General features: G+C 39.4%; 1 protein-coding gene across 3 annotated transcripts in view; it reads right to left on the bottom strand.

Annotated features, from left to right (window-relative positions):
* KYNU (kynureninase) overlaps window positions 1-22233 on the bottom strand; it is a 62531-nt gene that overhangs the window by 15282 nt on the left and 25016 nt on the right. For all 3 annotated transcript variants that reach the window (XM_074872337.1, XM_074872336.1, XM_074872338.1), the window contains exons 5-10: window positions 21263-21324; window positions 19784-19855; window positions 18321-18395; window positions 16846-16992; window positions 9864-9962; window positions 9015-9088 (exon numbers count right to left, since the gene is read on the bottom strand). In XM_074872337.1, coding sequence (XP_074728438.1) covers window positions 9015-9088; window positions 9864-9962; window positions 16846-16992; window positions 18321-18395; window positions 19784-19855; window positions 21263-21324 — 529 coding nt within the window. The remainder of the gene's footprint in view (window positions 1-9014; window positions 9089-9863; window positions 9963-16845; window positions 16993-18320; window positions 18396-19783; window positions 19856-21262; window positions 21325-22233) is intronic.

The raw sequence follows: 22233 nt of genomic DNA, 5'->3' as shown, positions 1-22233 counted from the left end.
ACCTTTATCATACTAGAATCCTTATTAGCTAAAATGTAAGGGCTATCACCTCTGCTCTTTGCCTGAAACAAGAAGCAATCCACGTTAGATGAGATTTTTATTTATTTTTTTTTAATGTCAGTGGCTGGAACTAATTGAATTCAAAGTTTTAAGTGCCAGCAGAGTTGCCACAGAATCCAGTAGTTGTGTTACAAAGCATCTACTAACTCAAGGAGAAAAGAAGTCAAATGGAGTCTATTGAGTTGAAGTCTAAGACATGAAATCATTAAGGGAGAACAGAAATGAGTAATTTTCACAAGTTATTTTAAAGAGCCTCTGCTCAAAAAGTTGAAATTTCATCCATCACTAGAGAACGTGAGAGAAATGTGACTTAAGGACATCTCTTTACAGGGCTGTAGTTGTCCTAATTTTCAGTAGCACATAAACTACCAGTATTTTGGGCCCTAAAATAAGTTTGACACAAGGTCAAATGTTGACATGAGATCCAAAACCAGTTTCAGGAGCCCCCAGGCTCTTCTTACAGTGGGAGCAGGTGAGAAGCCATCAGATAAGGATGCTCTATGGGCTTATTCTCCTGTCACATACTAACTGTATCTGCAACACTGACCAAATCTCTCTACACTTGCTTACAATAGGTTGCTAGAAAGTCAAGTCAGAATAATGTCATGAAAACAGAGGAATGCTGAAAAACTAGATTAAGTTAGGAAATTGTTAGACTTTTGCTCAATTAACCATACACAGCTGAAGAAATTAATAACTAATTATTCACTTCGAGGAGCTGTTTTTCATGCCATGGGACAGAAAGAACCTAAAAGTTTCCCAAAATTGTTGCACTGATGCGATTAGGTCCCAAATTTGATGCCATGCTGACTGAGAAACTTGGAAAAGGAAGAGAAAGAGAGAAGGATACAGTGCCCCTCCCAGTATCTCACTGGAAACTGCTCTTCAGACACTTGAGTGAGCATTATATTGCTGTAGCTGCCTTATTGTTTCCACAGTAGAAGGCAACAAGAGGCAACTGCCAGCACACACTGCCAACAACTTCAATGATAAATGAGGAGTAGTGACTGTGATAGTAAGAATTTACCATCAGCAGCAAACAGCAGTGAAAATAAATATTTCACAAACAGAAAGTGAGAGGAAGGATGGCTTAAAGCAAGTGGGCAGGAAGAAACAATATATGTCATGAAGATTTCTCAGAAGCTCCTGTCTCTAGGATGAGTGGAGATGAACAAGAAGTAAAGGACAGCAGGCTGTGGACTTGCCTTGCTGGGCTTTCCAAAAAAGCAGCTGATGTGGGGACAGACAAAATGGTCTAGCTTGCCCACAGCAATGATGAAGATAAAATAGATTTGACTAAAGGAGCCCAAAGGAAAAGAAAAATATGAATATGTATGCCCTGGTGAGACCATATTCTCCTGGCTGAGCACTGGAGAGATGAAGGTTCAGCCGGGAGAAAGAAGGGGTATGAGGACCAGAAATGCCATGAACAAGTGGAAACAAAAAGTCACAAGTGGTAAACCAAGCAAAATAGAAAACTCACACACAATCCCTCCAGTGCACACACACCAACTTTGCAAGAAATAGAGGCTGAATTATTTCCTTAACCTGGGGAATGACCTTCCAATTACCTTTAAAAATGCTTATGGTTTGAATCAGGTGCCGGCTGTGATATGAATCACAGTATGAGCTGTATGTGTGATCCCAAAGCTGCGGCTGAAGCCAGAGGGGTATTCAACCAGGACAGGGACACGAATATCTCTGGGAGACATACAGTGCAGGAAACCCCATCTGAACCAGCAACTGACAGTTACAGGAATACACTTCAGGGGACATAAATGGGGGGGGGACCAAACAAAAAAAAAAAAAAATGGCAACTGTATTAATGGTACAAAAGCATAATGGCTATTGCTGGTACTTTCAGCTTAGAGCAATTTCAAGGCATACCATGATCTCGAAGCACATTCAGTAAGGAAAAATTAGAAACAATTCCCCACTGTGGGGTAATGAACTAATACAAAAGCATGAGCAAATCTCATTTTTAAAGGATGCGTAGACTACAGCTTTAATTGAGAATCTTAGGAGGAAATCTTCATTGAAAGTACCAAAAGTAGGAATCTGAAGTAGAAAAAGTGAAAAATGATCTAATACCGAAAGTGAGTCAACATCTAGTAAGAAATCCCAAATGCAAAATTGCATTAGTTCCAGCACATTTCTGCACAGAGGTAAGTGAGCTCCTAGTGGAAACAGCAGAAGATTTACTTGACATTTCTTGTTGAAAATAAACTTTTTCCTCCCTAAGAGAGAAAGGTTCTGTGAGGCGGATACAGAAACATACAGATTAAGAGATAAGCATAAGAAGGGAGATAATGTCTCTCTTTGTGACTTATTAAAAAGGCAGGCAAAGAATGTTTTCTCTCCATTTTGCTAGAGGTCGAATGTTGTATCTCTGGAAGTTCATTCAGCAGGAGGGAAACTAACTTACTGCCTTCCGTTATTGAGAAAAGTCGAGACACAACAAAGTGCTTTCAAAAATACCTGTCTCAGAGTGGAGAACTGAGGCACAAAGAGCAGGCAGCGAATAACACACTTCCTTTGAAGTGGGGAGAAAATATCACAGCAACCATACAGACTCCAAGGAGAGCCCCAGGATCTCTTCCTTGCTAGTTAACAGGGATGCAAGAGTTGCCCCCAGGCTACAGTCACCTTTCCATCAGGCTAAGCCTGTTGGGTTCCTTTCATGTGTTCAAGAGGTTGTGTTTTACACCATCTGATAAGAAAAGCAAGAGTCGGCAGATGGGAAGCTGCATCCACAAGGAACTGAGCCACCCCCCTCTCGTTTCCAAGTCTGGGAGTGGGAAAGGGCCGTGGCAGAGCAGACTAAGTGGTGTATGTCCCATCACAGTGGTCCAAAAGGAGAGATGCATGAGAAATTTTAATCTGCTCAGGTCTAACATGTAAACTCACTAGTTTAGTGAGTGATTACTGGAGAATGAATACCATCAAAGACTTATTGCAAGAATTTGACTAGCCTCAGTCTTAAAATAAAAGTGATTTTTAAAAAGGGCTGTGACAAATATCATGCTTTGAATGACATTTCTTCATACTGTTGGTGGAGTTTTGGACAAAAGAAAGCTCAAGTTGTCAGGCAAAGATTTAAATATACATAAAGTCCTCAAATCTGTCCCCAGGATATCTGCAGCCAAACACACTTATGCTATAAGCACTATTTTGGAGAAGATGACTCATGAAAGCTAAGTTCTTTTGTTTACTTGTTTATCTCCACTTATTCCAGCACTTTGATGCCTTGATAACAGGCATGAAAAGCAGGAATCAGTCCAGCACCAAGCTTTTTAAAAACACTACTTATATATATTTGACAAATTTTACAGGAACCAAGTCTCTGTTTTTCTACATGCTCCATTTTAAGGCTTGAGTTTTCAAAATGAAGAGTGTCTAGGTAGCATGGGCGTACATACAGGGAATGAAAACAGCACATTACTTTCACACTCACTCCAACTGTCCTATAGGTGACGCAGACTTGATATACAGCACATTTACTTATACATAGACCCGTGAGTTTACAAGGAGGAATACAGCTCCTCTTTCAAACACCTTAAAACCTAACCAGGGCAAAGATGACAAAATATAAGGGAAGACCTTCAGAGAAGAAAGAGAAGATTATTTATAATGAGAAAAGCAGCAAGATTGCTTGAAGATACAGCTTAATTACAGGGGAGGATTTGAAGGAAGACAGAGAGAAAATGCTTGACAGAGAACAAGGAGACAATCATGGGAGTCACATAAAAGGATGTGCAGAGCTGAAGAAATGAGAATGGGAATAGATTATGTGAGTGCACATTAACCTCTCTTTTTTTTTTTTTTTTCCCAGAGACTCACTCTAAAGTTAAAAAATGCTCTTGGATATTTGCCATTCAGTCGGTGAATCCGAGAACACACCCCTGCAGGCCCATCATGGGTCTAGATTGGCCTAATAAATCACTTGTCCCAAGACAATGCAATTAAGCCTAATTAGCCGATGCCTTTATTCCTAAACAGTCTCTTCCCAAGAGAGGTTTTAACTTTTGGTTTCTAAATTAGCTCAAGGAGCTAAATTGCTCTCATCTCCTTGGCAAAGAAACAGTTCATTTCTACCTTAGTACAGGATACTTTATGCACTCGGGGGACACGTGTTGCACTCCACGAGTAGTTTATCCATACATAATCCTTTTAATCATAGTCCACAATTTGAGTCCACCAGGACCAGGGACAAACCGTTCTGGAAACAGCAGTGTGTGCACTTCCATCTGTGACCACTGAATTTCCACCTTGCTGCATTCAGCACAGCTCCCTGGAAGTCTCTACACTGCTTCCCCAGATCCTTTCCTTGGCCAAGCCAGGGTGCTCCAGTCTGCTAAAACTACCTTCAGTAATGCTGAGATAGTCAGAGCTGGTAGAATCCAAAGACCAGTGAGAATTGGACCATCCTGGGCATTTTAAACAAGAGCAGCTTTAGTTCTTTCCAATACAGTAGACATAAACTTTCCCAACATTTTTGTGACTGTCCTTTGCTCCCAACTCACATTGCTCCAAAACTCCATTTTTTTCAGGAGTTTCAGAGAAGCTTCAGCTATTTAGTTTGGGGATTATGTGTCTCTAATTCAAAAAGGAATAATGTGGTACCTCCTCATAGATCAAGAAAATAAATAAAGACAAACTCAACTGGAGCTACCAACCCTAGAAGGCACTGAGCAACCTCTTGCAAAACAAAATTACTGGGCAGAGAGGGTCTGCACTGGAGTAGGGGGGTGACCCAGAGCACCTGAGAAAAATGCAAAGGAGGAGATGTGTGGAGCTGGAACAGTGTACTTTTGTTTATCTCATGCCAAGGTGAAAGTTCCCATATCAAAAAACTATGCAGGTCTCTACAAAGAAGTAATAGGAAGCCATTTGTGCTCTGGCATTTTCATTGGAATCAAGATGCCAAAAAGGAAAATGGTCTAAGAGAAAGGGTTGATATCTCACTTCTCTCTGTGAAAAAATTGCCTGAAGATACATTGTGTTTCTCAAAGCTGGTATGAAATAGTTACCTTTTTGTTTCTTGTTCTTTGATACTTTTTTTATCCTATAGTAAAAGCTGACACGTTCTTTGGACATCAGCTGTTTCCTGCACATACAGCATTTCTTCACATCACACAAACTTTTTATTTTTAAACTCTACCTGCTGCTAGTCTGTGCTAAAGTTAAGTCTTGATAAATCCTTTCATTTTAAACACTAGACTGTGTACAATTTTCATTTAATCCTCTGCCAAGGCTTATCTATTATTCTCCTGGCTGCTTTACATACATTTATTTCTCTTTCATCTTTTTAAATTGTGCCTTACTTTTTCATACAGGGATTTGACTAAATCAATTTTTTTTTTTTTTATTCTTCTATCTCAGGACTCTGAGTTTGTTCCTCCCTGTTCCTTATGCCAGCTGACAGCAGAGCTGAACTCACTGCACATTTGCAACTGCAGATACTCTGTTGTGAACACTTGAATTCTCCTGTACCTTCTATCCTGTGTGCTCACAAACATTCACCTTTCTGTATAGCTAACTTGCTTGGTAGATTTTAGTTGTCCTTCTTTTTATAAATGGAGAAATTGAGAAACAGGAGAAGAAAAAAAAAAAAAAAAAAGCCACTTTTCTGGAGCCCAAAAAGCTAGTCAAGCAAAATTTCAGTATTAGTAGGTCACCTTAGTGCTCTCTGTGTCTTGGAAACCTCCCCTCTGCAACATAACTGCATTTGTGTGGAAACTTGGTGGCACAGGATCAGTCTGCACTGACCAAACGGTTTCAGTAGTGTTTCATAGCTCTGCCCTGGTCAAGTCTTTTTTTATTTGAAACCTTCCCACAGAGAAATCACTCTAGCACAATTAGCCAAGAATATATTGCATTGTGATATATAGAACAGGTATTAAAAAAGCTATCCAAGTATTAAAAGACTTCAAAGGAGGTAAGATCATGAGAGAATAGGGGTATATTGGACCCATATATGGCAGATTCATTCAGTTTTACTGCTCTAGGAAGAAAGACAGGGGACTAACAAAGGACTACCCAATATACTTGGGTACAGATGTTAATTAGGATGGTTACAACATGTAACTTTTAGAACCACAGCCCTTGTAATGATTTAGAGAACTATCCCTAATTAAGCCAGAGAGTGCAGGACAGTACTTGTGGTTACATAGGGGACATACACGTCTGTACTGTCCATAGCCTCCATCTGCCAGCCATCAGACCCAAGGATCAAACCTTGCTCTTGGGCAAGTTCATGAATTACCAGCTTCCAAAATTCTTGTAGGAAGCTTGCACATCCATAAAGAAGTGGGATTGGTGTTGCCTTTTGGCTGCTGGAACATGCCATGGTATTCCTGAATAACACCAGGCATACGTTTGCAGTTAGGCTGCCACAACCTTGGTCTGCAGACTCAAAGCAGAAAGCAGGTTTGGCATGGCCCTAGCTGCTGGTAGTAAGGTTATTAAATAAATCCCTCCCTAGTTGCATTTTAAAAGAAAGCAGCAGCAAACAAGTGTTTTGCTGTCCAGGAAGCAAGCTCTGGATGGAGCAGCACCCATGGGAACCAGCTGGAGGGCAACCCAGTTTCTGAAACAGGGTGTAACTACAATGTGAGAGCCTGTTTGCTTACACAGCTCTGGGCATGGACAAAATATGCTCACAAAATTAAGGGAAGTTGAAACAAAATATCGAAATTACTTTGGTGATGGACAGTCGCTGGGCTTGGGGGTTTAAAATTAGAATTTTGGATTGAGCTGTTAAGTTTTCAATTAAGTCCTTTGTGCCCCTGTCTCAGCCACTAACAGACAAAGGCACTTGGCCAACATTCTGGGTCTGCCTCTTTGAATTACGGTCAGAACATACGTTTTTGTATTAAAATACAATACATTATTTCCATATAAAAATAACCACCTAGTCAATAGCTTGCAGAAAATATGAAGGATGAGACGAATTAAAGAAATCTATATAGGTGGGTATAGTGACTTGCATAATATTGGCCATGAGTTAAAAACTATATTTCAGATAGTTTAAATGACAAAGGATATCAGCAGGATTGGAATTTAATTACCTGCTTATGTGTGGGCTGAAATGCAAAGAAACAAAATTATTTGGTGTTTCTGTTTTTGAGTGAAGTTGTCTGGCCACTGGGTGTCATCCTTGATTCAGATGACAGCCAAAGACTTTTTAGATACAACATAAAACCTGCAACTTCCAGAGCAGTTAAATTCCACTCTATTTGATTGTACAACATACAGCAAATTGCTCTGCATTTAAATCAGCTATAAAATTGAATACTTTGACATAGACAAATTCCCCTTTGTCTCACTGCCTTATTTGGAGACCTGAAATGGCTGTCTGATGCGGAAAAGAAAGAAAAGTAATGCAACTGGGGCATATTAACCACAATTTGATGAGTGATTATCAAATCTCAGGGAATATGAAATAACTATGATAAAATAATGCAAAGGGTCTGTGCAGGAAGTCTGGAATTATATCCTTAAATGGGCCCTGGCTGAAAAAGCCTATTTCATATCGGCAACTGTATTTAAGATATTCAGTATCCAAATTCAGTACACAAGTTAATGACTATGTATGAAGAAGCTGGTTCAGGAAAAATTAATTTAAGCTCTTACCGACAATACCAAGCTAGAACCCTCACAGAGGTTTCAAAATTTCATCAAGGAGGAAAAAAGACTCAAAGTCCTTGAGATATATTAATTCCTCTTATTGCTATTTGGTGATTTCTAGCTGGCCCACATTTTTTCACTGCTCAGCATCTTCTCAGCTCCCCACAGCCGGGATCCAGAAGTGTGGCCATGGGAGAAATACCTGCACCTGGCTAACGGAGAACCATAAAAAAAAATTTCCAGAAGAAATGTCCAGTTATTAGGAATATTTTGCCAGTGTTCACATGTGAGGAACAAATCAGCTCACAACAGGCCATATGTCATCCTAATGAGTTTCCTGTTATAGGTGACTGAGAAGAACTTATCGGCATTATTTTGTTATCTCCTGAGAGTCTAGACGGTCTGAAACCAGCACATAGTGCAGCAAAGCTGCTTATTATAATATTATTTCTCTCTGAAACCTGATTTAGCTTGCCTTCTTCAAACTAAAATAAAAGTAAGTGCCAGCAATCTCTCCAAGCATTATAGCCAAAAAGAAACGTTTACATTTGTTGGTGCATTAAAAGTGTTGGTCCTACTGTTCTTAATATACACAGAGTACAACCATACAACATTTTAAATAACAAGTATTTTTTTTAATTCAGCTAACCTCAGTTGATAGGACAGATTTTCATGGATTTTACAGCCTTTGAGAACACAGATCTCCATGTAATGCTTCCTAGCTTTACTGGTGGATAGCATTTTAATAAAAACATGCCAGTATTAAAGGGCTATTAGACAGAGTTGAAATTGCCTTTGATTTTGTTCACCAACCAATGATTTTTAAAAATCCATTTTTAAAGGAAGATGATAAATATTCTCTTTACATTAAGCAGTCTCATAGGCATGATTTAAGCTACTTGTTTTTAGTATTATAAACATTCTCTTTTATGATTATATTTAGTTTAGAACTGATAGCAGACTCCAAGGAGAAAATGTAATTAAGATGTGAGCATGTACATTAACAATTTCAAAATTTACTAAAATTAACATAAAATAGCCCATCTGAGAAAATAAATTCAGATAACCAAATTATCTAAACTTGCACTATCTTTTTCATTGATGCAAGACATCAGTAACAAATAATAGCCCAATGAGGTTTTTCTGAAGCAGGGAATTTCTTCTACAAATCTTTACATATATACATACATATAGACATAGAAACACATGTCTGTAGTCTGTGACTAGGAATCTGTACACTCACTTTCAGATGTCAACTAAAAGAGAAGTTATTTTCCAATTTAATCTTCACAGCACCTTTTATTTGGGTATAGATATATACTTACGCTGGTTTAATACTCTGGAAATGCTTCTCATGAATGTAGGCACCAGCAAGGCCTCCTGCTCCAGAATTTAAATACTGCAAAGAATAAATCAACATGTGCACATCATGCTCATTATCTGTAACGTATTGTTTTCCTTCCCTCATCCCACTCTAAAACAGACTAATTTTAACATTTCTAGTGCTTTCTAGCAGGAGATCTTAGCATTTGTCTCAAAGTGCTGATGTAGGTAAAAGCAGATATATTTTTTCAGACTAGTTCCAAAAATATCTTTCTTGGCTTACATATGATATTTGAAGTCTAACAGACAAAAGGCTAGAAAATTGAAATACGGCTGAAACAGTCCCATGTCATAATACATATGGCAAAGTCATCAAACAATTAATCTGACTATATCTGTCAATTCTTAATCTCAAGAGAAGTCAAAGGAACTAAAGATACCTTTTTCTGTGATCTGAAATTATTTAAGTTTAGGCAAGAATATTCTCTTCTTTACAGACCACTTAAGAAAATCCTATAGCCACAAGACCTTCTCAGTGTGGGAAATAAGAGAAGAGACTCTGATACTGTGGCTGCATAGCAGAGTGTGCTTCAGAGCAAATATTTAACCACCACTAGCATCCATCTCACATCCACCAGACCTTGCAGGTTATTACCACTATTATCTTTTGGAACCTCTCGTAATGCAGTCACCACTGAAGTCAGTGTCCATCTCCTTATTGTGGCTGGTTCAAACATTCAGCCAGTCTTGATCAACAGTTCAGGTACAGTTCTTATTCATCTGACCTGTTTGCTGACCCATCATATAAGTAACATTATGGAAAATAGTCTCAAACAGTGAATCCATTTTACCTTGTAAGAGCACCAGCAGGCAAAATCTACTCCCCAGTCATGCAAATGAAGCTCTACATTCCCAACAGCATGAGCCAGGTCAAATCCAACAAAGCAACCCTGCAGGAAAGAGATAATTAATATAACACTTATCAAGATAATCATCACTATAAGATTATTTTGAAAAAACATCTTTAGAGCTTTACTTGCTCTCTATATAGGCATACTATCAAGTCCCATCTGTTTTGAGTTATTACTAGAAACAAGTTTTCTATACCCTAGATACATGTAGAAATCATTAATTGTTCTGTGGGCTTGTCTTCAAGGACTCTTGGATATGGTTTAGATGCTTAAGTTTTTTTCTCATGCATTAAAGCGGAATCACTTGAAATAAGTATTCAGAAAGAATGCATAATTTCAAACTGTTGTATGGCATCACAAGCTCTAGGCAGAGACAAAATAGTAATGTACATAATGATGCTGGTCACTCATGAACAATTACATTCCATTATATACTTATATTTAAGGTCTTCCTGATATTTAAACTGTGAGGATCTTGGTCTTTGAGAATCCAAATTGGTGAGATAGCAGCCTACGCAACACTTTGATCTTTAAGGACTCTTGTACTTGTTCCTGAAAAGTTACAAAAGAATTCTGTCATTTCTCTGTGAAAAGTGTTGTATTTGTCATAATCACAATTTGCATAGGGCACTGGGGGGGAAAAAAAAAAAAAAAAAGCATGTAAGGACCATAGATGTATAGATCAAAAAGTAGCAGTTTTACACACAAAATAACCACTGGATGGCAGCATTTTTAAACTAAAAACGTCTTCCAAGCTTTGCTATTTATTTAAGTGCAGAGAAGTAAAACTGTCTTTTGTGCCTGGACTACAAATTAAATGCTATTTTGCATTTTGCTTTTAAAACACAAACAGCCGACTTGTAAGCAGCATGGTAGGAATAAGAGTGAGAGCAGAGTCTTCAGAAAAATCAACGTCCAATAATAAAACAGAGCATTTCTTTTAAGAATCTCTTGCTGTTTCTTGCATGAAGGGAGCCTTAGCTAAATTATTTAAACAGTACTTTGGTATATTTAATCTTCTATATAAACTAGATAACAATTTGAACAAAGCAGCATTTTAAGATGTGACACACTAATTCTAATGGAGGCGTTGAAGTTACCGGCTTGATAAGTCGCTCCAAAACGATGGGAAGAAAACTCAGTGACATAGCATTTGAATGATAGGAAACCAAGTTCCAATAAATAGCCTAGCTTTCATACCCTTGGTGGCTTGTCTTCACAGGGACATACAGAAGTGAATTAAGACAAATCAAGTGAAATGGTGAATTAATGCAAAGAAGCTGAAGCACACTAAATGCCTGTGGGAATGCTCTCATTCAGAGGTAAAGTGGCCCTGGTTCAGAGAAATAAGACACAGCAAACTCAAGCAAATCTGCTAGTGAATGAGAAGTTTTCACAGGGTTTTAAGGCATTAACTTCAAAACTTCAGTTGACTGGATTTCAACATTTACAGCTATCCCTTCATACATACATCCCACACAAACTTTTTCAAACTTTTTTGAAGAACTTCTACGATAGATTCGCTGATTGCAGTAGAAACCAGGAAAAACATGATATGCTTAGAGTCTTGCAGAACACATGTGTCTGGCAGTACATTAACAAACAAACAAAAAATGGTAGTTGTTCATAAGAAAAAGCCTGTAAGGAATTTAATTCTATGCTAAGTCTTGTGTTAAAATTAGTTGCCCTTTCCCTGTCAGTAAAGGATAAACTCTATTAAAAAACACGCTCAAGCACAAGATGACAAGTTAGGAAAATACAGTAGATGGGAGGTAAGACAAGACTCCTTAGGACACCAGCAGGTTGGATGTCCTCGCAGTCAGGATAGTGTAACAAGCCTCCGTAGCCATGTCTATAACCTGTAACCTACGTACCTGTAACCTCAACACACACAAACTTTCTTGGGCACTGACACTGGCTGGAATAGATCATCTTGCACCCACACTGTGGGTTTGTAGCCCTCAAACAGAACAGCCACCAACATACCACCCATAGGTTGTCTTCCTGACTGCTTTAACTGCTTCCCAACACTTTGAAATTGGTTGGTAAATCCTACTGGGCACTATTTAACTTACTACAAGACATAGCCTGAAAATCTGGGTTCAGTGCTGACAGGTTTCCTGCATCGCCTCAGAAACACCCACTCGTACCATTTTGTTCAAGTCATCATCTGCAAGATGGGTGGTGCTGGTTTGCTTTCCCGGGAAGGCGTCTGGCACTCGAGTAGCACAAACAGCAAATGTTTAGCCACACAGATTGCATGGAAAAAGTAAAACAAACTGAAACAGCTCTCCCTGCACAAGCCACGCAGAACAAGGACTGCGTGGGAATGTTGCTTCCCTAGACTCGGGGGAAAACAGAGCTCTCCATCTGCTCTGGGCGAAGAAGAGGACATGTGCTCTCCCCTGCCTCTTCCGTTTTATTCTAACATCTAAAAGTCATTTCTGCAAAGTGTCTGGGTAGCTGCTGATAACCAGCAGGTAACAACTCAGCATGGACAATGACATTTGGAGAGAGGAAGAGAAATGACAGCTTCACACCAGCAAAGCTGGGACATTTAGAAAGAGAGACAGGAAAAGAAATGAAGATGAAGGATCTTAAAGCTCTTCCTACTGGGACTCAAGAGATTAAAATACTTTACATACGGTACAGAGTCAGTAGAAAGTACAATATAACTTATGAAATGAAAATTATATTTGAAAGCTAGAGTGTCCTAGAAGTCAGCCATTTCTTCACTTGAAGAATAAAATGACTCAACTCCCTCCATCCTCTAGAGCAAGCTCAAAAGTATGAAACAAGGAAAACTGTTACATCCCCTTCAGCCTGCTGATGAGTCTCTTGCACAATACGTAGTAATTTTGATTTATCTGAGAGACCTAAGATGGAAAAATAGCCTGAGGTAATTTTTCAAGCTTAATTTAGTTCATTTAATATTTAATGACTTAATGAAGCTGTCTATGTGCAGAGCTTTCACTCTGGGAGGAATCTTAACGTATGTAGAGAACTTAGGAAATTGGCTTAAAAAATGTAAAAGGGAATCAGTAACTTAATTCATAAATGATTGACCTCAAGAATCCTAGGATATTTTCCAGACCTCCTGAGCTCGCAGCTCAAATCTCTAGCCAAGCCCTGATAGGGCACAATATTGCAGATTTTATTTCAATTGTACATTAAAAGAATTATTAAGACCATCTGTGTAGGACTTTTCTCTCTGCTACACTGGCTGACAAGTCATTTTTTTCCTTCTCAAATGACACTTCCACCTTGTATTTTCCCCTTCTGACTTTCTTGCTTGTCAGCTCTCCCCACCCTATTTTCTGTTCATAAGCATGGGGTCAATCACCACCTTTCATCACCAGGAAGAGGAGCCTTGCATTTTTGCTATGAACATGACTTCTCAGGCTTATACTCTTTTAATATAAATTTTAAAGGACTTCCAGTTTTTTGTGATAATATGTCATGTATAAGACAATTGTTCTAACCACTGTTGGTTTCATCAGGTCCAGAAGCTCTGGAAGGAGGTATGGTCTTTAAGTCCACACACCTACTGTCCTGAAAGCTTCTCAGCCTGGGGACAGGGACTCGTTGAATGCCACCAAACAAAAATTAAGCCCATACATGTTACATAGATGCTAATGATTCTTGTTCAACAGTTGTTTTCTTGTTCTCCTCTAACCCAAAGGCAGGTCCCAACATCAGCTCCGACCCGGGAAAAGAGGAGAGGGACCAATTGGTTTTGAGCATCCAACATTTTGGGCTTTTTGGTAACTAGAAGCCCTGAGACCAAGAGAAGCAGCATGATGCAGGACTACTTCTTTACCAATATTAAGACAGCAAACTCTTCATGAATCGCTGATTTAGTAGCTGTTCAAGCAAATATTTGCCATATGCAGATGTTTAAGTGTGGTGTAACAGTATGTTGCATAGTGGTTTGTAGAAACATATAAACATCACTTAACCCAGGGGACAGGATTTGTAAAGACATTGAGCTGAGTGTAACAGCAGGGAAATAAAACCAGGGCTAACTCATGCTTTTCAAGCTTCATGGGTACTCAAGCAGTTCTTCAGGCTGAATTGCTTTTTAAAGACACTGATGACATTTTAGATCATGAATCTACCTGGATCCCAGTCCTACATGCTCTAACCACAAAGGGGCTGGCAATTAAATTGTTGGGGGTTTTTCTCCCCTTTTTAAAAATTTCTAGAAGAGATTAACTTCTACATTATGGCCTTTCAAACAGGCATGCAGGTGGAAACAGGCCTTTGACGTCTATCTGAGCCTGCTGGAGTACTGAACTGCCGTCAGAAATTGCTCTCCTCTTCAGTAACATCATACAGTCTCTGTATAAGTATGTGGTGTCTTTGTGTATATCTATGTGGAAGCACATACCCCTGAGTTAATATTATTATTTGCACTACTTAATAGACATTTTAAGCTGTCTCCACCAAGTCCTGGTTATCTCCTCAGATAATATAAACAGCAAATCCATTTAGCTCTATATAATGAACTATCAGTGACTGATTTTCCCCAGAACACAGGTTCTCAGCCACTTTGGGGTAGTTTATAGTTTTCAGTGAAACTGCATCACCTCCACTCATCTAAGCCTGCGTCTCACAGTCCAGAGAGCATCTTTAGAGAGGTGGTAAGATGACAGGCTTTTCCCAAGTTGTTGATATTTACAGTAGAGAAAAAATATTTCTCTCTCTCAGACACATCACAGAGCAGATTTCGAGGAACAAGCATTATAGGCATCGGTGGCTGGACAAAAGCTTTGCTGCCACCAAGAGTGAGAACTAGTAGATCAGTGGGTGGCATCATCTTATTAATAACCTATCTTCTCTTTCAAACATTTCAGTATAGCCTTTTGATTATTTGTGGTGAACAAAGAGTACTGGAAGACCCTCAAGGAAGACCCCACAAAGGTGTTGCTCTTAGAGCTGCGTGAAGCTAATACACAGACCCGTTTTCCCCTGCAGCTGACTCCCCCCATTTCCTTTTTCCTTGGTTTTCTGCATCCATGTCAGAAGTCGGTCTTGTTTTGTACTGTGTTCAGGACCAATTTTGTTGCCAGGTGCTGCTCTGTGACAACATTCCCATTTCATATCCCACGGGCCCTGCACTAGCTCTCACACCTGCTCTGCTCTCCCAGGGGAGACTTTACCATCACTTTCCAGCAGCATAACTTACTCCCTGACCTCCAGAAAAATTTCCACTGCCAAACCTACAGCAACAGAAGATGTACAGCCTGTTGTGAGCCAGGAACCTCTCCAGACAGTTAAAACATCAAATATAAATAGTTAGCTGTTTTGCCAAAATCCAGTAATACTAAATAAGTTTATCCTTGAGTGGTTTAATCTCATATGAGATAAGTTACATCCAGTAAAAGACTGCCCCTACAGAAAGTCTAGTGACCTCCTATTGATAAGAAGACTTAATTAAAAACTATTTTCTCCTGGATTCCTAAAGCAATTCAGATGGTTAAAGAAGTTTTACAGCTATGTCTACAGAGCCTGCAAGCTCTGAAGGCTGAGTCATCATTAAAATACAGTCATCTTGTGACGTTGATATGCTCCACATTGTGCCTGTCTCCAGAAAACTGATCAGCTGAGTCTGAACACTGCTGACTCCATGGGGAGCTCACCTCCCTGCTCACTGGGGGCAAGAACTGCCACAGCATGACTGTGGGAAAGGAAGAACATCATTAAAGTCTGCCAAAAAAAAGCAGAAATCTAATACAAACTAACTTTTAAAGAGATTATTGAGTGCACCCTCAGCAAGTTCAATGACGACACCAAGCTGCGTGGTGTGGTCAAAACCCCAGAGGGAAGGGACGTGCCATCCAGAGGGACCTAAACAGGCTGGAGAGGTGGGACTGTGCAAAACTCATGGAATTCAACAAGGCTGGGATAAGGATGTACTGAGAGCAGCCCTGCGGAGAAGTGGACGGAAAACTGACTGTGAGGCAGAAATGTGCGCTCGCAGCCCAGAAAGCCAACCGTGTCCTGGGCTGTACCCAGAGCAGTGTGGGCAGCAGGGCGAGGGAGGGGATTCTCCCCCTCTACTCCGCTCCTGTAAGATCCCCCTGCAGTGCTGGGTCCAGCTCTGGGGGCACCAACATCAGAAAGACACAGACCTGCTTGAGCAGGTCCAGAGGAGGCCACAAATATGTTCAGGGGGCTGGAGCACCCCCCTGTGAGGACAGGCTGAGAGAGTTAGGGGTGTTCAGCCTGGAGAAGAGAAGGCTTCAGGGAGACCTTATAGTGGCCTCCCAGTACTTCAAGGGGGCTACAGGAAAGCTGGAGAGGGACTCTTTATCAGGGGTGTAGGGATAGGACAAGGGGTAACGGTTTTAAACTGAAAGAGGGTAGATTTAGGCTAGATATAAGTAGGAAATTCTTTACTGTGAGGGTGGTGAGACACTGACACAGGTTGCCCAGAGAAGCTGTGGCTGCCCCCTCCCTAAAGGGTTCAAGGCCAGGTTGGACGGGGCTTTGAGCAACCTGGGCTAGTGGAAGGTGTCCCTGCCCATGGCAGGGGGGTTGGGACTAGATGGTCTTTAAGGTCCCTTCCAACCCAAACCATCCTATGATTCTATGAATCAAGCTGTGATTACTTCCTCTCTCTCCATTGAACCTCTTGAAATTCTGTCCTTCAGGAAAAGCCCTGTAGAAGTTAAGAGTAACGAATTATCTCTCCATACATTTAAGTCACATGTGCAAGATTGCTCTCACAGGGCTATTTCTTCATGCATCACACAGCCCCCAAAGGATCTAGGCACAGAATGCTTTTACTTTTTATCAGAGACCCACAGGTTTCTATGTGTGATCTCTTTTGTTCCACAAAAAGTTGAAATTAAAAATATTTCATGAGGAAAATTGATCTAAAATTGATGTTAAAAGGACAGGTCTGAAGCAATCCTACCTTTTCTTGGCCAGCCTTTGTTATTCTAGGGATGTCAAACAACTGTCCTGTGTAGTACTGCACCCCACTGAACAGAATGACAGCAATAGAGTCCCCTTCCTTCTCAATTACAGCAAGGATATCTTCAGTCCTCAAGGTCTCCTCCCCCTAAAACAAAGTTAAAGCACACATTTCACATTAACTCTGGCAGTAATGAAACTGTCATTTCTTATTTCATAATCTATATTTTACCATGAGCTGTGCTGCTTGCATAAGGAGATCAAAAGCAAATCCTTAACATGGTAATGATATACAAAGGTAGTGCTATGAGGTAGCCTATGAGTAAGTTACCTAAAAAAAAAAAAAAATCATTAGCAAACTTATCTTGAAGGTGCCAGTTATAAAAAGTCTATTCACTTCGTATTCTATCATGCTTCATACTCTTTAATATTCCAGACAGTTTTAATTTACAGTAAAAAAAAATCCTGGTGCTAACAGCATATATAATGATTTTTATGTGGCATCTGAAATTTGTGGCACCGACAAGACTTGAAAGTTGTCTATCAGGTTCATTCTGTACTTTTCTGATAAACTTTGTATCCCACAGGAAGCTATTATAAACCTGCCATATTTATATTTCAAAAACAATAAGTCTCACATCATCAAAAGTACAAAAATCCCCAAACCTGGGGTCATTAAATACAGAGGAATCTCAACCAAAATAAAACCCCTCATTCTTGATTCTTTATGCGAAAATTACTGCCCCATCCTCTTCTCATTTTCCTAGCAAGGGATCATGTAAAATATACCACCACCTAGGGATCAATTAGGCAGAGAAAACCTAGAATTAAATTAGAATTGTTACTGAAAAGAGCTTGGGCAAGACTGTTGAATTGCAAGTAACTGTTATTATCTCAACAATCTTTGCAAATCTATCAAGCGTTCAAGAGTGGGCTCTTTACTCACAAGATGACTCAGATTTCAGAAACAAAAGGTCACCATCAGTTTATAGTCAGGTGGCAAAGTTCTTAGTACTGCAAAAGTGAAGCAAGGCAGTCTTTCAAATTAATCTGAATTGCATATTACTCAAAGCAGACCTTTTCCTTAGCCTGTGCTGATACAGACTGCTGCTGTTCATGTTATAGCAATCTTTTACCTTAGGACATTAAAAGGACATTGGGGTTTCTCAATGAGCTACTATGTTTTGCAGTTCTCTTAGGATGCTGTCATTGTTGCTTTGCAAACAGGAAAAACAGAGAAAACATTTTTTTGTTCTATAAGGCAAACGTACTAGTTGAACCAGACAATTATAAAATGGGGTCTTATACCAAAAAATATAAACAGAAACAGAACACATGATTCATCAATTTTACCTAAAAGTATTGGTAGAAACAGATTATAACTTCTGCAGACAGACACTAGAATGTTTGAGAACGTATGAAATACGTTTCTGCCCTTAACAATAGCAAGCAGAACTGAACATATTTCTCACCAACCTCCCGTGGCTGCATCATGAGCATGCATTTCTCCACATCAAGTCTGTGAAGTCGAAGTTGGGACTCAACAGCATACTGGAAGAGATTTCCATGCAGAACTTGTTAGCACAATTACATAATAAAACAACTAAAAGAAAAAAGACACGTCAGAACTTCAGAAAAGGGATTCAGCTGCCTGCCTTTCACTAAAATTAACACCTGAAAGCCTAATACAACTTCACTGAAAACTGTCTGGATTTCCTTTGGTTTGAAAAAGATGCCAGACAGCAAGGATAAAGTCAAAGTCTAAATCCTACAGGATAAGTTCATGGAGTAGAATGAGGGTGGAAATGTGGTGGTGGATGTGCTTCACCAGATTCCAGTGAGCAAAGTCCACCTGGATCACAGCCACAGAGAAGGCTGAACATTGCCTCTCCAGGAGCCCTGGGTACCCAATTTTCTTGGTAACACATGTTAAATCCCAGGCTGTCACATATGCACGTCTGCCAACGCAAACGAGGTTTGGCCAGCACATATATGCTGTCCCATGCTATCTCACCTCTTAGATTTGATGCACAGCTGGGAGGAAATGCGAGCTCTCAACTCTCAGGCTACTTTTTAAAATCCTACCCACTGATTTTATCAATAAATAATGGTTCTGGAGATAGCATAAAAATCATTGGATAATACTATAAACTATCTTAAAATTACATAACAGGGACTGAAGTGATAGTGGTTGCACAGGTTATTACTGAAGTGCCATAGAAATTTAGAAAATGGAGTCCAAATGTACAAATGTACCTGGAACAAACATGGGATTAATATGAACATTACTTAGAATAAAGGCAATTTGAAGTTTATACATCTGTGCCGCCATCTTCATTACAAATAAACCTGTTAGTAGCTTGAGTCATTTTTATCTCACCTTAGAGATCAAATTTGTTATCAATTTCCATGAGTTTACGGAGTTGATGATAAAGTAGCAGTGGGCCACAAACCCAAAGATTAATTTGCTCTAAGCTGTGATGCACGGGCTATTGTCTCCTATTTCACAGCAGACAAATTATGTTTGAACTAGTAATCTAAAGTGCTAAGAACAAACATTTCCATCTCTGTCTGGGGATATATAAGCGTTAATGTTGTCAGTTTGTATTGATTTGGTTTCATAAAGTAAAACAGCAACAAGAATTAATAAAACATTTACAACTTCAGTTGATTTAGGCCAGTAGTTTGCTCAATGTCTTTAAAAAGACTAATAAATCAATGTACCCATTCAATCTTTTCCTCTTGTAACATTTTTTATTTGAACAAAAGGAATAAAGCTACAATCTGTAAAATATGCTGAACTCAAAAGCTTCTGACAGATTTTTTTATTGTAATGTTACTTGGACAAGATGAGCTAATAAATATTCAAATCAGGCTACAGATATTCTTTGGAAAAATATGATTAATAATACAAATATGGTGAAATATTAATTTCTTACATGGTCAGAGGGAAAGGCTCTGGCTTCTAGAAGAATTTTACAGCGTCTTGGAGTAGGCTTAAAGAAAGATAGCTGTTAAGAACAAAAAAAAAAATGTTAAAATGTATCTAAGCAGAGATGAGAGATGCTCCCAGCATGTAACTTAATAAAGACTGTTTTACTTTCATGCAGACTACAGAGAATCCCCTAGAAATTACAAATATTTCTTTGTCCATATAACATTTATCAAAGTAGGAAAGTGTTACAATACTGTATTTCATATATCCATAACAAAGGCCTCAAAAATCCAGCAGTGAAAACTTGCACTTACAGGAATCGATGTCAAAGCTTTGACTGCGGCCAGGGAAGCTGGGATTTCACCCAGCTCCATCCCGCAAGCAAAAGCGGCGGCTGAAGAGGAGCAAACAGTGAAAAGGAATTGATTTCCATTCCTGCCCTAAAACATTAGTTATTAAATCATCTGCCCCTCTGAAACAAGCCCAACCAAAGAACTAAGCCTTCTGCAAAGATCTCATTCTCATCCATCTCAGTACCTGTAGGTAAACGGTCTTTCCTTCTCAGCTCCTCTCGTGGAGGCAAGCTGGGCTTGCCACCATGCTGAGAAGTTTAGGAAAAGACTTACAAGCCCTCCTGCTAGCAGTGGTTACTCTGAGTTCAGCATGAGCTGCATACCCAGAGCAGTTTAGCACAAGTCTGGCTGCATTGCACCTCATTCAGCACACAGCAGCCAGGTAAATTGTCTTGTACTTAGCCCCATCCTTCCCTGCCTCAGGTTTCTTATTTTAACAAAGGTCAGAGACATGTTACAGAGGAGTGGATCCGAGTAATGTATCTTTTTGTGTGAACCACACAAAATGAATCTTCAAGTTTTCATTCAGTTGAACCAAATCTTTGGAAATACTACAGAACCAGAAACAGGCTGTATGTAACCACAGAGACACCTGCGCATGAGGAAACCACATTTATGGCCACTACGTCATAAAAATAAAAATCAGATGCTTTATCACATTTTAGGTGTATATGAACCAGCACAACTCAAAATGCCATCTCATGTATGCAACTGAATTTTAAGCCTGACTGAAATTACAGCTTTATCTTGCTCACAGTTGAGCTCTTGTTTCTTAAACTCTGAAATATGGTATGAAATTAAAATTTGAGAAGCTATTTGTAAATGTTTCTTAAATAATAAGCTCTCTTCTCTGAAGACTGACATGCGACACATACGAAAACAGTTCAAACTTCTGCTATAGACTCCCTGAAAATACTTCTCTATTCAACTTTTCTGCTTAATATTAAGTGGAGACAGGTCTTGCACAAGCCAAACCATCATCCAAGATACATCTCCCAAGGCTTACAAAAAGTTAGGCTATCATCCAGTGCTGACTTTGTGAGGTCCTCAGAAACACTTTGTTTACATTGACAAAGAAAGGAAAAAAATATTTTTCAACACAACATCAAATAAACATTGTAAGGACATACCATCTGGAGGTGCAAGTTAACAGTCAGCCCATTCATTAAGGCTACTTCATGTCTTTGGGCCCCTGAAATAATAACAAAAAAACCAACACCTGCTTAGGGGTTTTCTTTATTGTTTCAGAGAAATCTAGTACAGAGTTGAGAAAGCAAGAGTATGTTTTCAGTCAATGTCTCTCTAAAGACTGGAAAGTAAAAAAAAAAAAAAAACCCACCTTTGAGGTGTCATCACAGTGCAGTAAAAAGATTTCTTGCCTGACTCACTACACCACACTGGCAGGAAAATATTTATTTTTTTCAGGTCAGCCACAGAAAACAAAAACCAATTAAGTATTTCCATTTCCTGGCAAACCACCAGTGGATTTATTATCATTAATACCTCAGACAAAAATCAGGTCAGAAGACTAAACGTAAAACAAGATATGCAGGCTTATTTTTGTCATAAGTTTATATGTAAAGCAAGTCAGAAAACATATTGAGACAATCGTCTATTGTAAGTGGTTACTGTAATGTCAAGCTAAATCATCTCATCCCCAATACAAAAACCAAGCAAAATTGGCCTATTGAATATAACAGACCATGATTAATGCAGCAACTTAGCAAGAAGCAGCCATACCCACATAGCTCCAAGGAGGTTAATAACACATGCCTTTTGGCTGTAGCTAATCACAGGCAGAGCTAATGGAGTAAAAACTAATTGTTATTACAAAGTATTTAGTAACAAGTTCTTGAACTCTTATCAACTACTGGTGAGAGGTTTCAGGCGGGATGAGGGACTGTGCATTGAGCAGGGCACCACTGAGATATGGAGAAAATCAATTCCTGGTTCTTTCCGTTTTGCCTGATGTCTGTTGTTGAAAAGAAGTAATTCACCCTTGACACAAGTCAGTGCTTTGAGAGTCTTCTTCAGCTGGAAGATGGGCTCGCGTGCTTTCCTGTAGTCATCGGCCCAGCAGTAGAGTTCACCAAAGGTGGAA

Source organism: Strix uralensis, chromosome 6, assembly GCF_047716275.1.
Source record: "Strix uralensis isolate ZFMK-TIS-50842 chromosome 6, bStrUra1, whole genome shotgun sequence".
Classification (NCBI taxonomy): domain Eukaryota; kingdom Metazoa; phylum Chordata; class Aves; order Strigiformes; family Strigidae; genus Strix; species Strix uralensis.
This window is presented reverse-complemented; position numbering and strand designations above follow the sequence as displayed.